The 15,501-nt window shown below is 40.0% G+C and overlaps 1 protein-coding gene and 1 long non-coding RNA gene across 5 annotated transcripts in view; one reads left to right on the forward strand and one right to left on the reverse strand.

Annotated features, from left to right (window-relative positions):
- SLC12A1 (solute carrier family 12 member 1) overlaps positions 1-15,501 on the forward strand; it is a 91,487-nt gene that overhangs the window by 39,995 nt on the left and 35,991 nt on the right. For all 3 annotated transcript variants that reach the window (XM_060096787.1, XM_060096785.1, XM_060096786.1), the window contains exons 10-16: positions 2,603-2,754; positions 3,907-4,014; positions 4,333-4,456; positions 6,251-6,352; positions 8,242-8,397; positions 12,049-12,148; positions 12,912-13,023. In XM_060096787.1, coding sequence (XP_059952770.1) covers positions 2,603-2,754; positions 3,907-4,014; positions 4,333-4,456; positions 6,251-6,352; positions 8,242-8,397; positions 12,049-12,148; positions 12,912-13,023 — 854 coding nt within the window. The remainder of the gene's footprint in view (positions 1-2,602; positions 2,755-3,906; positions 4,015-4,332; positions 4,457-6,250; positions 6,353-8,241; positions 8,398-12,048; positions 12,149-12,911; positions 13,024-15,501) is intronic.
- LOC132488520 (uncharacterized) overlaps positions 1-15,501 on the reverse strand; it is an 84,913-nt gene that overhangs the window by 4,920 nt on the left and 64,492 nt on the right. The gene's annotated exons all lie outside the window — the stretch shown is intronic.

Raw genomic sequence — 15,501 nt, forward strand, 5'->3', positions numbered from 1 at the left:
TCCCCTCCCTCTTGCGTCTCCCTCCAACCCTCCCTATCCCATCCCTCTAGGTTGTCACAAAGCACCGAGCTGATCTCCCTGTGCTATGCAGCTGCTTCCCACTAGCTATCTATTTTACATTTGGTAGTGTATATATGTCCATGCCACTCTTTCACTTCGTCCCAGCTTACCCTTCTCCCTCCCCGTGTCCTTAAGTCCATTCTCTACGTCTTTGTCTTTACTCCTGTCCTGCCCCTAGGTTCTTCAGAACCTTTTTTAGGTCCCATATGTATGTGTTAGCATACAGTATTTGTTTTTCTCTTTCTGATTCACTTCACTCTGTATGACAGTCTTATTACTCAAAATTGAGTTATTTGTAGTGAGGTGGATGGACCTAGAGACTGTAATGCCTGCTCTTCTTAAGCTGACTTTTCCACGTGCTGCCTGCAGCCACACCTCCTCCTGGTTGGGGGTCACCTCAAGCTTATGCCATTACTGGAGAGGAAGGAATGTGGAACATTCAGAGAAGAAAACTTTTCTGTGCACACTCAGGAATACAGCTCCAGGCTGGACCACTATGGAAGCCCAGATGGCCATTTAAAAGGGCACATCCTAATTGTCCTCTGCTTACTATAAAGTAAATTGATAAAGTACATATATCTGGAGTTGGATTCTTTAGAAAAAAACAAAACAATTAACTTAGGTTCTTTCTTCTCTCACTGTCTCTTATTTCAAGAAATTGGATAATGTTGTTAATTGTATTGTTGTGACATTTCCAAGTTTAGTTACATGCAAAGAGATTTTATTCCAGTGCTTTAGGAAATCGACACATTTTTTAATGACCTTGAAATCACTTAAACTTCCCAAATGGTTTTTCTTTCTCACACAAAGTAAGGAGGAAGAAATGAGTAAAGGAATAGACCTGACTTCAGAGATTCTTCTCCTTTATTGCTTCTTATGGGTAGAAAAATCTGTGTTTCTATACTTTTTCCAGGGTAAGAAAAGGATAGTCATGGGGTCCCTGGCCTGTCATTAGAGCAAATAATGGTTCACGGCTTGGCTTCATAGGAATTTGGGAAGTTCTACTATGCAGAAGTTAAAACACATGATTTTAAAAAGTCAGCTCAACATAAGTGAACAATGCAAAAAGGTAAAACCTGAAATGGATAGTTTTGCTTGGTAACCAACATCCATACTTTCAAGTATTTAAGCAGAGGCTGGCAGGCCACTTCTCAGGGCTATATAAAAAGGATTCCTGTACTGATTTTTTTTATTTTATTTTTTTTCTTTTTGCGGTATGTGGGCCTCTCACTGTTGTGGCCTCCCCCGTTGCGGAGCACAGGCTCCGGACGCGCAGGCCCAGCGGCCATGGCTCACGGGCCCAGCCGCTCCGCGGCATATGGGATCCTCCTAGACCGGGGCACGAACCCGTATCCCCTGCATCGGCAGGCGGACTCTCAACCACTGCGCCACCAGGGAGGCCCTGCACTGATTATTTTAAATGTCTCTTTCAATTAAAAGATTCTACAAGCTTTAAGTCTTTCCCAGATTCAAAGAGCAAGAATTCCATGACTATAATTGAGGGTTCCCATTAGTATCTGTTGCTGGGACGTCTCTTAAAATAATTAGCAAGGAATGAGAACTCACCCTGCCTGGAGACTGAAAAGCAAAATGAACAGTTTCACTGACTGGCATTTAGTTTGCAAAGTATTTATTCTTCAGGTAGTTCAGAAAAGTATACATATATATATATATATATATATATATATATATGTATATCTCACACCTATATTCATACCTTATCCTATCAAATACATAATGGCAGAGATTACAGTTAGAAAAATTAATAATAACAGTCAGTGATTAAAACATATATCAAGAATCTTTAAAAAGTTCATAACTCATTTTAGGGAATCTATCCTAGAGAAATGTTTCTAATTATAGAAGAAAGATTTTATGTGCAAAGATGTTCATAGGATTGTTTGTAATGGAAAATAACAGAAATACCCAAATGTATAAAAATAATAGAATAGACTGAGATAAATATTTGATAGGATATTATTTGACCATGAATATTACCTAGGAAATCTTAATATTTTATCTCAAAATATTTTCTGTATCATTTAAACCATTAAAATTGTATAAGTAAAATTATAATGGTTTAAAAAGTCATGCAAGGAAAATCATTAGTTGAAAATAAGAGCTCAGTTCTCCTAATCACTAGAATTCAGTAATGTCATCCCTTGGTTCTCTCACAGATAAGAAAATAAATTCTTCTATCTGAAAAACTCCCAATCAGTAGCACTAACCCAGAAATTTGAATTGAATCAATATTATGTGCAAAGCACTGCTGAAAGGAACGGAGTCTCAATCCCAAGTGTCTTCCAGAGGCAGGCAAATAGCTAGGGCTTAAACTACCCAAGGCAGTAGAAGCGGCAACCTCTTAGAGATAGGGGTCACTCCCAGGCCTCAGAGGATGGGAACTTCCACGTACCAGTCAGAGGAAGTGTTGACAATGAAGACAGGATAGGTCAAAGTAAACTAAGTATGTTTTCAGAAGAAAAACCTTAAGGGAGCAGAACCCTTCATATAAAGAAATGACAAGGCTTCATTGTTTTCCCAGGGGCCTGTGTGGTCCGAGATGCCACCGGGAGCGTGAATGACACCATCATTTCTGGGATGAACTGCAATGGTTCAGCAGCCTGTGGGTTAGGCTACGACTTCTCAAGATGTCGACATGAACCATGTCAGTATGGGCTGATGAACAATTTCCAGGTTCGAACCTCAAAAAATAATAATGTTTATTGCTACTGCTTCCATTTTTAGAACATCATGTATAATGAAACTTCTGACTCTGCAACAGATTGGTTATTGACTGATTCGAATTCAGCAAGGAACAATTCGTGTGGGAGGAAAGGGAGTCATACAGGCATTCATTACGTGGTTACACTCACTGTGGTGGGGAGAGAACAGGCAGTTGTATGAATTGTGTCACCAGGGAAAGATTACCACCGCCATTATGCATCTTCCAATCAATTGTGTAAGACTTCCTGGTGGGGAGATGGAGAGACTTTGATTAGCTAGCACTAGGAATGCATTTCATGCCTGGGCTTCAGCTCAGGAAAAGCCTCTGTTGTGGTCCTGGAGTGTGTGGAGGACAAAGCCAAGAGGGACATTGTGGGTGGCAGTTGGGGGGAGGTAAGTGAGGGGGAAGGAACAAGGGAAGTTGGGGAAACTGTGGAACTTAGAAAATATTAATTTGTCTGAATGACTGGTGAGCAGAGGGAGAAGCAAATTTGTCGTGAAGGCTTCATTCATCTAGTTTAACAGCCAACAAAGAGAAATGAACTCAGCTGAAGTCATTATTCCAAAATATGACTTAAATTGATAGAATCTCATCATGTCTCAGATCTAAAATTATGTTTAATGAGCACAGAAAAAGCAAAGGTTTGAAAAGCCTCTATGTGCAGGAAGAACAAGAAAGGCTAATGCCTTTAAAAAGATTGGTAAACAGCTGGGTCCCTCCCCAAACCTTATTAAAATACCACTTTCTGCTGAATAGAATTTCCCATTGTCCAAGAAACAGATGCCCAGAAAGGACAGAGGGGGAAAATGCTGTCAAAATCCTTGAAATCATTTCCCTGTTTATTCTTTACAGTATGTTCTGGATGTATTGTGGTGAGCATTTATTATTTTTATTAAAAAAAAAAAACAATAACAAAGCCATTTCCATTTTGAAAAAACAATTATTAAGAACTTGAGAATGAAGCAGGGGAAAAAATATATGATTAGAAGCAATTAGCTTATTAAAGAGATTCCAAATCACAGAAAGTGGAAAGGGAAGCATTTGCATAAAATTTTGGCTTAAATTTTTTTTTTTTTTACTCTCTGTTGGATGAGTCTGCTTACTTGAACCTCTCTCTCAAGGTCATGAGCATGGTGTCAGGGTTTGGCCCCCTCATCACTGCTGGCATCTTTTCTGCAACACTCTCCTCAGCCCTGGCCTCCCTCGTCAGCGCACCCAAAGTTTTCCAGGTGACAAAGGCACAAGAGCATGTGCTTCTCCCTCCTTCTGTTGCCACTGAACATGGATCAAGCTGAAATATCCGTTCTCATCGGCAATCATTTTCTGTCACTTTCTGAAGCAGTTTATTGTTTGCATCTGGCTCCAATGCTATGTCTACCACATAGTCAAGATCAATTCAAATAATATAAAGAATGATAAACTGCAGTGTTAACTTGTGCTTCATATTATGTATCACTTCGTCTTTCCCCAAATCTTGTTAGAATCACCCAGGGAAAATGACTGTGCATAGATATAAATGACGAATTTCTCCTCTTCTTTTCCATTAGGCTCTGTGCAAGGACAACATCTACAAAGCCCTGCAGTTCTTTGCAAAGGGATATGGGAAGAACAATGAGCCCCTGAGAGGATACTTTCTCACTTTTGTTATAGCCATGGCGTTCATTCTTATTGGTTTGTAGTATTCTTGTTCTTACTGAAAGCCAAAGAATTCTGATTACTCATAGGGTTTTCCTTTGAGCTTGAGACATTACCTGTTTTATGTTTAATACCCCATTTGGGAATACTGGAGTCTGTCTAAGAAGGAAATGAGAAATCCTGTGTGTGGAGGGCCTTTGAGGACTTGAGGTGGGCTTTGGACTTTAATCTCTTCTTTGAATCTGAATGTGGGAAATCCATCCAACCAAATGCAACCGAAGCCTTCCTCCAACCCACCGAATATTGTCTAATCCCACAGTGTCCCCCAGCTGCCACCTGTCTTTACATCTCCTGACAGCCAGCAGGAGAGCTGAAGTGTCTGCTCTCAAAATGTGGTCTGTTGACCACCTGTGTCAGAATGAAAATCACCTGTGAGTTTGTTAAAGTGCAGATTCGTTAGGCCCAACGCCAGAGTTAGAATCTCTGGTGATGAGGAATCTGATTCTTACAAGTTCCTGAAATTCACAGACCACTAAGGTTTGAGAACCACTTACCTCAGCTCTTTCTCCTTAAGCAATAATCTCGGCTCCTTCTCCCTAAGCAATATAGAAATAGCTACACAATCTTGGAGAGGCACATGCATCATAGTGAGCCTGCACATTCCTCACTCCTCCCTAGGGTACCACGATTGTGGGTGAGCATATTAGAGGAAAAGAAGCAAAAGGCAAGGATGATGGTAACTACGCATAGATAGGCAGAGCCAGATTCAGCAGTGGTGCCAAACAATGGGGGCTCCTCCTCATCACATAAACTCAAGAAGGGACTCTCTATATCTACACGTCATTACTCTTTTGTTTATTTTTTTTAAATCTATGTTTGTTACATTTTAAAAAATTAAGTAAAAAAGTGATGATGTGTAGATATGTTTCAATTGTGTAATTTAAACTTTAAGCCTTCAAATTATTGTCCTAGACTGCATTTAAGTGATCAAATAGCCCCAAATTTAAAAAATCGTATAAATGAAATAATACTCTCAAAGGTCACTGTTTCAGAATGCTGTAGATTAGCTTCGTGGCGCCAGCTTCGTGGCAGCTACTTTTGCCTACTTTCTTGCTGGCATCCGTGTTCTAGAGTCACACCCAGCTGCCACCTACATTTGCATAACTGAGGTTGATAGCTGTCTGATCTTCAGATAAATAGAATGTCTCTAAATTATTTTTATATCATATAGCAAACAGCCCAGCTAGGATTCAACCATATTGGACATTTAGATACTGGGGTAAAACTTTTTTTGGCAAACCTTGAGAGGTAGAATTTTCTAGAGATGTAGAAAAGTACAAATGACTAACAAAAATTCTGAAAGGCAGAGAGAGCAAGCTGGGTATATGCAGAGAAGCATCCAAATAGATGGTTCTGGTGCACTGGTATTTAACTAACCTGTCGCCCTGCAGAGCCTTTTGATTGTATACAAAGCAGATAAAGAACACTATGTTTGGTACCTCTGAAAGAGCTACAGGGGAGTTTGTCATCTGCCTGATCTCCAAATAGTCTATCCACTTCCACTCGAATCTTCTGTAGGTAGAGGTCTTGATTGACTATATTTTTTGATTGGTAAGTTTTCTCGTTTCTTACTTTATAGAAACCTGGCTGAAAATATATTTGTAAATGAGTGCAGCCCCAAAGAAAAATCACTAACTAACTTCTTAAACTTTGACAGATGCTAGCTATGCTTTCAATTTCCAAATAAAGTCAAGCTCCCAGGCTATAACAGCTGTTCAGCCCCTGGTCTCATCACTCATATGTACATACTCAATTCTGCTTCGTTCACAGCGGAACTGAATACCATTGCTCCCATCATCTCCAACTTTTTCCTGGCCTCATATGCACTTATTAATTTCTCCTGCTTTCATGCCTCTTATGCCAAATCTCCAGGTAAGTTGACGTTTCAAAACTAAAATAAACCTAAGCAAACAGTTTGTCTCAATAAAATGAAATAAGTCAGTGAAAAGTGCCTGATCTGTGTTTATATGTTTCCTTATATCCTAGTGGGTGGTGTAATTCACTTTATTTTGGTAAGTTGGGGGATGACTTCTGAAATAGAAAAAGAATCATTTGAGCAATGGCCTTTTTGACCAACCATAAAGTTAATTTTCTCCTGCAGCAATAAATTATTCATTGCAAGAGAAACCACATTTATTTCAGCAATAGAAAAACACCACTATTTATTTCCAGGGTGAAAGTGACCACAGAAGTGGAATGAATGTATATATTTGCAACTTCCTTACTATCAATTTGTTTCCTGCCCATGGTGCAGAAGAGAAGGATGAGTGGTTCCCACAATTACCTGCTGAGTGCAGTCAGTGCAGATTCACATTGAAGCTGGTGACATCCCTACACTCCTCACACTGTTGTTTAAAGTGGTGCAAAATTTCACACCAAAGAACCTTCCCCTATCTTTGTCACCCCTCACCTCTTCTTTGCTTCCACTGGCCAGTTAGAAGAAATTCTAATTTTCTTCTGCCTTTCCACAAGAATAGAAACTTGTCTTTATCAACCCTCAGAAAGTTCTTCACTACAAGGACTTTTATCAAGGATATAAACATATCTTCACTTTATTAGGGTCTGCCAGGAACTCAAACCTCCTTTGGAAAACCTGCTGCAAATATGACAAAATATAGATGGAAGGAGAGCCTCATCCACTCAAGGCCACTAGGCTCCAGAAGATAACTGAAGAATTTTTGTTTCTGTTTTGTTGCCTTGTTTAAAATAGAGAACAGAAGGTTCTAGTCAGTGAATACAGCAGATCATAGAAATGTGTGCTGCCATACCATGTTGTGTTCATTTTTAAAAAACAAAGTTAAGTAACTGAGGTTGGCAGGGGTAAGAGTGGAAATGAAGAAGAGAGAAAAAGAGGAAAAACAGAAAAGCACAGAAACACACACACACAGTCAGTCAGACTGAGAAAAATAAAGGCATTTCCAGTGATGTTCTTGAAGTGCTATTTCCATCTTGTGGCCACTTTGGAAATTGCTCTTGAAGACGGAAAGTTCTGTTGTGTTTTGGCAACTCCAAATTTAAAAAATCCTTTACCCATAGACCAAATGTGCCATTCAAATCAGAGCTTCTTTATCCTGACCATACTGTCTCCCAGCTTCTTTCATTTCAGGGAACTAATAGAACATGGAAACCCCCATGCATATATGAATGGTGAGAAATATTTTCTTTGCAAAATGCATGATAAATTAATGCATCAGGTTTAAGAAGCCATTACAGAAAAATTCCTCCCTCTTTTGCCATAGGTTATTATTTCTGAAAGGGCAAGCACGATCCTCTTACAAGAAGAGCTAGCACGAAGTCAGTGGATTGACTTTGATGACTGCTCTGCCTTCCCCATGGGAACAATAAGCCTATTGTCTTAACCTTCTCTTTCTTGAGCCACCAAGGTGTTCATCCCCCAAGCACCGCCCCCCAACCCCGCTACTCCCCATTCTTTCCATCTCTCCTGCCTCCTTTCAACTCTTGATGGCATAGATATCAGATGCTTAGGGATTCGTTGTTTGGGAAGACATCCTGGCATGCAGGAAGTGCGGAGGGGCTATGATTGACACATTTTCTACATTTCACAGCTTTCTTATTTGGTGTAATTACACCTTCATAGGCCAGGGACCAAGATCACAGAAAGCAAATAACAGAGTTAGGAACTTGACCTAAAAGTTCTGATTTTCATGCTAGGAAAGAAAACATGTTACCTACAGTCTAATAATACACAGTGATAGTGTGGAAGTTTTTCTTGGCCACATAGATTTTTTTTTAAATTTCAGGATGGAGACCTGCATACGGTATTTACAACATGTGGGTATCCCTTTTTGGAGCTGTTTTGTGCTGTGCAGTCATGTTTGTCATCAACTGGTGGGCAGCTGTCATCACCTATGTCATTGAGTTCTTCCTCTATATCTATGTGACTTACAAGAAGCCAGGTAAGATAAGATGGATTGTATTGCAGAGGGTTTCCTAAGAACTCTCTAACTATCCATTCACTCAACAGATGTTTATTTGGCAGCCTCTATGTGTTTAGGTGTGCCATGTGTATGGTGGATATTAATAATATAATGTAATATGATACAATAGTTAAACTCGTTGAGCACCTTAAATGTACTCATTTAATCCTCACAACAGTGCTGTATATTAGATACTATTAGTCCCATTTTACAGATGAAGTAACTGGAGTTCAAAGAGATGACCACTCGCTGAGGTAACCGTCAGGATGGTATGGAGCTGATATTTTAACTAGAGTGTGTATGATACCAAACCCCACAAGCTGTCCACTATATCACCTTCTAAAGTCCTGATAAACAAGATATAGTCCCTGTCCTCAAGAAGCAGTCTTACACATAAGCAGTTAACTATACTACAATATAGCAAGCACCGTGAGAGTGACATGAACAAGTTACTGAGAAAAAGAGAAGAAATGACTAACTGTGAGTAGAGATGTACAAGAAAACTTTCCTGGGCTTCCCTGGTGGTGCAGCGGTTAAGAATCCGCCTGCCGATGCAGGTGACACGGGTTTGAGCCCTGGTCTGGGAAGATCCCACAGGCCACAGAGCAACTAAGTCCGTATACCAAAACTACTGAGCCTGTGCTCTAGAGCCCACAAGCCACAACTACTGAGCCTGTGAGCCACAACTACTGAGCCCATGAGCCACAACTATGGAAGCCCGCGCAACTAGAGCCCGTGCTCCGCAACGAGAAGCCACCACAATGAGAAGCCTGCGCACTGCAACGAAGAGCAGCCCCCGCTTGCCACAACTAGAGAAAGCCCACGTGCAGCAATGAAGACTCAACATAGCCAAAAAATAATAATAATAATAATAAATTTATAAAAGGAAAGAAAACTTCCCTGGTTCATGGCTTTTGTTCCCAGGGTCAAGCACTCAGTAGGCACTTATAAATATTTGTTGAATGAACACATAAGCTACTGTAAAAAAAAAAAAAAAGGCGGGGCTTCCCTGGTGGCGCAGTGGTTGAGAGTCCGCCTGCCGATGCAGAGGGCACGGGCTCGTGCCCCGGTCCGGGAGGATCCCACATGCCGCAGAGCGGCTGGGCGCTGAGCCTGCGCGTCCGGAGCCTGTGCTCCGCGGCGGGAGAGGCCGCAGCAGTGAGAGGCCCGCGTACCGGAAAAAAAAAAAAAAAAAAAAAAAAGGCAAGAGACTAGGATTGGTTAATCAGATAGAGCCAGGGAAGGTTATTCTAGGCAGAAGAAAAAGTGTGAGTGAAGTTAGGAAGCATGCAAGTATGTGGCATATTTAGGAAGCTCCAAGGCCCTTAGCACGATGGTGTCCTTGGGTGCTGAGAAGGGGCCTGAAGGTAAGCCTGGAAGGGTAGGTTGGGCCAGATAAACTTGTGTCATGCTAAAGAATCTGGAGCAGCAAGAAGCTGCCACAGATCATTCAGTTGGATCTGAACTTTGGATGTTACCTCTAGAACCAGTGAGAAGGATGGATTGAAGCTGGGAGAGGCTAGAGATTAAGGAGTGCAGTATTCAGAGGTCCAGTCTCAGGGGCCAGACAGGCCCTGAGCCATCCTCACACTCTCCTTACCATTAATCCACAAGTAAAATAGAGAAGGTAGTAACTACTTTGGAGGGTGTGCTTTTGTTGCTTTTCTTTATCACTTTATCAATTTTTAACATCAGGTATAACTTATGTATGGTAATATTAACCCCCTTTAGATGTACAGTCTGTAAGTTGTAACAAACTTACCCAGTCTTGTAACCAACACAATCAAGATAGAGGACATTTCCGTCACCACTAAAAGATTCTGCACAATCTCTTCCCCCAACTTAGCCCCTAGCAACAACTTTTCTGATTTCTGTTCCTATAGCTTTGTCTTTTCCAGAGTATTATGCAGAACCATATAAATAGTGTGTAGCCTTTGTGTATGATTTCTTTCACTTAACATGAGGTTTTTAGATTCATCCATGTTGTTGCAGGTAAAAGTAGTTTGTTCCTTTTTGTTGTTGAGTAGTATTCCATTGTATGACTATATCTCAAAATTTTAAAAAATGTATTCACCTTTGATGGACCTTTGGGTTGTTTCCAGCTTGGGGTGATTATACCTAAAACTGCTATAAACATTCACACACAGGGCTTTACGTGGACATATGTTTTCATTTCTCTAGGAGTGGAATTTATGATTATATAATAAGTGTACACATAACTTTATAAGAAACTGCCAAACTGTTTTCCAAAGTAGCAGTATCATTTTCCATTCCTAACAGCAGTGAATGGAAGTCCTAGTTGCTCTGCATCCTTGGCAGCACTTATTACTGTCAGTTGATTTTTTTAAAAAAACATTCTAATTGGTGTGGTTTGGTCTGCATTTTCCCGTTGACTAATGATATCAAACATCTTATTTGCCATCCACATATCTTCTTTTGTCAAGTGTCTGTTTAAATCTTTTGCCCATTTTTTGAGTTGTTTTCTTACTATTCAGTTGTAAGACCTCTTTATATATTCTAGATGCAAATCCTTTAGCAGTACATGTTTTGCAAATGTTTTCTGCAGGTCTGTGACTTGTTTTTTCATTTTCCTTACAGTTTTTTTTGAAGAGCATTCTTAATTCTTATAAAGTCTAATTTATCATGTTTTTCTTTTATGGTTGGGCTTCTTGCTTCTAATCTATCTTTCCCTAATCCAAGGTTACAAACTTCTTCTGAAAGTTTTAATGCTTTAAATTTTTAATTTATGTCTCATCCATTTTGAGTTAATTTTTGTATATGATGTGAGGAATGGCTCAAGGCTGATTTTTTTGCATATAAATATCCAATTGATTAATATGGTTTTTAAAAGACTGAAATAACCTAAGGTATGCTAAATGCCCAGTGCATAGTCAACACAATCAATATTAATCTTCTTTATCTCCAGATAATTACATCTCATCATTTTCCTGGCTATTCTGAGCAAGACTGGGGAGATGGCTCTGTCTGCCATCTGGGATGAATCTGTACATTCCCATCAGGGACTTATAAAATTTAGAGGATCCATCTAATATTTAATTTTTTAAATTTAAGTCAGGACATGGCAGTGCTTACCTCCCTTATTACGAAGATTAGGTCCTAAAAAATCAAATTAAAATGCTTGCTAAAGATTGACCCTCTTCATGGACATCTGGAAGTAAGAATTCCCAAGCTATTCAGTTTTATTGTTCAAATATAAAGATTGCTGCACACTGTCTATGTAAGCAGAAATGCCTCTTTTCTTTTCAGTTTAAGAATTTGTGAAGACCTCTTGAATTTATTCAGGGGCTGACCATTTTCCCAAATCTATCTGCCTGCAATGTGGTTATAACACAGCCTACCCCACCGAGTAAGGTTTCTTAGGCTGCAGCTCTGAAGTCTGATCCTTAGCTGGAGAGAGAGGTCTTACTTCTAAGAATTCACAAAGTGTTCATAGAAGGACACTGCTCTTTCTAGGAAATACTACATACATTATGTTTTCTCTTATTTGGGGGTTCGTCACTGCTGACATAGCCAAGGAAAATCATAGAAGGGAATGGCTTCTAAAAATATTCACAGTATATACAGAGGGAAGCTGGGTGCTTTTTTGCCAGATTTCTCCTTCGTCCACAGATGTGAACTGGGGCTCCTCCACGCAGGCTCTTTCCTACGTGAGTGCTTTAGACAATGCTCTGGAACTAACTACAGTGGAAGACCATGTGAAAAATTTCAGGTAAAACTGGCTTCTCAGGCATCCTGGTGTCATTTCACATTAGAAGTAGCTTTCCTCTATGGGAGACCAATGCACTAGTTACACGCTTTATAGATATATTCTAAGATAGGCAGTCTTACAAAACTGCCACATTTTCACGACAGCACCTGCTTCTTTTCTTCTACTCTGAGTTATGCCCACCCCCAGCTATAATCTCTCATAGTGCTGGCTGTCACCTTCCATGAACAGATAGATAGGGGATCTCAGTGACATGATTTCAGAGAGATGTCCCCAAATCCCTACACACATTAATCATTGTTGCTGTCTCCATTTAGCTTAAGGCTTTGTGGCTTACTGAATTCCCTTAGGAGAAGTTACACTCTAAGTTCTTCATTAGTTATATATTATTTTGAATGGAACCTCAAACCACAAGCTTTGAAAGGAGGGTGAAGGAAAATAACATGAAAATACTGGTTGGAGAAGGACAGGTTGTATTGGGGATTTGGGATAGGGTATTGTCCAGAGGGAAAAGACAGGGGGAACCCAAGACTACCTTTTCCTTACTTTACATTTTTACTGTCACTAACTAAACTAAGAATACAAAGATGGCAAAATTCACAGGAAGTCATGATTCAGGACCTCCAGTGAGAAACCCAAGAAATAGGAGAGCAGTTGTCCCATTTTGCCAAGCCTTCTGTACCAGCCCATTCCATTGGGGGGCGGTTCTGGGCTCACAGGCTTCTTGCCATGGCCAGTTCTCACATCTTCTCTTCTCCACTTCCAGGCCCCAGTGCATTGTCTTAACAGGGGGACCCATGACAAGACCTGCTCTCTTGGATATAACTCACGCCTTTACCAAGAACAGTGGCCTTTGCATCTGCTGTGAAGTCTTTGTGGTAAGAGTCACTTCATCCCCTGAAGGTGCTTTTTCCTCCCTGCTCACTTGTGTTCTTTTAGATGAGCCTAACAGGTACACACAGTGATAGGAGAATGGCAAGGCCGTTTGGACAAGGACGCTTTTCCTTGATTCATATAGCAAGGACTAGCAAGGGCCCATGATCCTGAATTTAAATGAGTGGATAAAATGTGTTTCAGATTTCACAAGAGACCAACTAAAAGTGATAAATATTTCTAAATGATGGCCTTTGAGCCAAGAAAAAGAGAATTGGCTCAGAAATAAAATGAAAATATTTGGGGTGATAACTGTCCCCAGAAATATGAAAGGACAGAATGAGCCAGAGAGCACTATTATATAGATTAACTGATGAGGAGAGAGCCAGACAGAATGGCCTTAAATGGAGAGCATGTAGAATTTAGATTAAATATTTGGATAAACTTGATGACACTACAGATATCTAGGGAGTTAAACCAAGTTTTCCATGCCTTAGATAAATATTCAGAGCTGAATGAGTTCCTTTTTTGTTCAGGAAGTATATGGTAGACTAATGATAACTTATTCATGGTTTTCCCAGGAGGTATTCAAAGTAGATAAACATTTAACCATAATTATTGACCAATCACCAATCTATAAAATTATAACAACATAATAAGTCTAAATTCTCCAAACCAGCTACTTCTACTTGTATTCGCACAGTGTGCTCACGTGCTCTCTCTCTGTGTGTGTCTCCCTGTTTCTCTCTGTCTCTCATGCACACATACCACTCAAAATCCTCAACAGTGCCAGTGTATTATTATCGTACTTACCTATTCTTCAAAGTATTTTCCTACAGTTTTTCTTATTTCAATCTACATAATAGTCTAGTGAGGCAGAGAGAAAAGATGCCCTGTTCTCACTATACTGATTAGAAAAGCGAGATTCAGGAAAATTAAATTATGCACAGGGTCACATGACAAGAAAGTGGCAGAGCCAGCATATCGGTCCAAGTCACCCAATTGTGCTCTGTGTTACAGCATGAGGAGAAAGCCTTAGCAGACTTGTATCCCTGAGAGTGCTGTTAGAATCAGATACCACTCCCTAAACTTCCAATACTTGCCAGGGAATAGGGCTGTCAGGAAGCTGTGTAACCGCGGGGCCAGCCGACTGTGCAATGATGCAGGGGTTAATTCACCACATGTCATCATGACCAGCACTTAAGCATCTTTTTACACTTGGCAATACTCTAAATGCAATATGAAGAAAGATGGTCATATTCTCTTTCCTCTAAGTGCTTATATGATAGTAACTCAAACAATAAAACTCAAGGTAATCATACCGTAGGGGGTAGAGGGAATCCTACTGACTACATAAGATTGACAGGTTAAGTAATGACCAACAGTGACTCCAGAGGATTTTTAAAAATCTTATCAAGCACCCTTCTCTCATCTTTGGTGCCCTGGATTAATGGATTTCATTTTGGCCAATAAAATACAGGAGCCAGTTTTGATGGAATAAGCAGTTTGGGGGGGTTTTCTTCTCTAGCAATTTAGAGAAAACTTAGTTTAGCAGGCAATAAAATATCTTTAGGACAGGAGAAATGAACTTGGAGTATAAACAGTCATATATTAGCAAGGGAGAAAAGGTCTTTTTATAGAGATGAGATATTACTTTAAATTAACCCTTTGCTGCTTTAACAATAATAAAACAGTATGATTCTGGAATATCATTTCATGTGAAATAGGTACTTAGGTCTGTATCTCTAATGGCCCTGGTTGTTTGACATGTATATTGGACCACTTTATACATCACTGTGCTGGTCCCTCTGAGTAAGGCCCAAGAGCCTTGCTCCCAGGTGCTGAGGTTCTCTTGGGGACAGAAAATAGTTACTGTATCACTTAATGACTTTCCAGTTAGCTACTCTCCGTGAGCTCCTGGGGCTGCAGATGCTGTCGGCATTTTTCAACTACATGCTCAGTTGTCAATCATCTTTGCAAAGAAACAGATGGAAGGGGATGTAGTGGAAGTTGACCTACCATTAAATTTTTTTTCCCAAAAGCATAGTGGTTGGTGGTTAGGCCAACCTTGTGGCAAAGGTTAAACGGTAACAATGATGTTGAGAGATAACAATTTAATTTTTAACTCTAGGAAGCTCACACTCATGGACTTTTGAGACACACAGTCAAGTTCTGAATCACTGTTCTGCCACCTATTAGCTGTGAGTCCCTTGGGTCCATAATTTAGTCTCCCTATGCCTCAATTTTCCCAGGTATAAAATGGGCATAATAATAATGATGATGGTGATGTTATGATGATGATAGCACCTACGTTTGTTACAGAGTTGTGAGAAATCTGTAAGATAAGCTTTCTAGTAGTCAGCTCAGTGTCTGTCAAATAGTAAATGCTCAATTAATTTTAGTTGTTACTGTTGATATTGTTATTATTATGGTATATTTTCGATATACCATGGTTAACATTTTCATTCTGAAAATATATCCCC

Source organism: Mesoplodon densirostris, chromosome 4 (assembly GCF_025265405.1).
Source record: "Mesoplodon densirostris isolate mMesDen1 chromosome 4, mMesDen1 primary haplotype, whole genome shotgun sequence".
Taxonomy (NCBI): domain Eukaryota; kingdom Metazoa; phylum Chordata; class Mammalia; order Artiodactyla; family Ziphiidae; genus Mesoplodon; species Mesoplodon densirostris.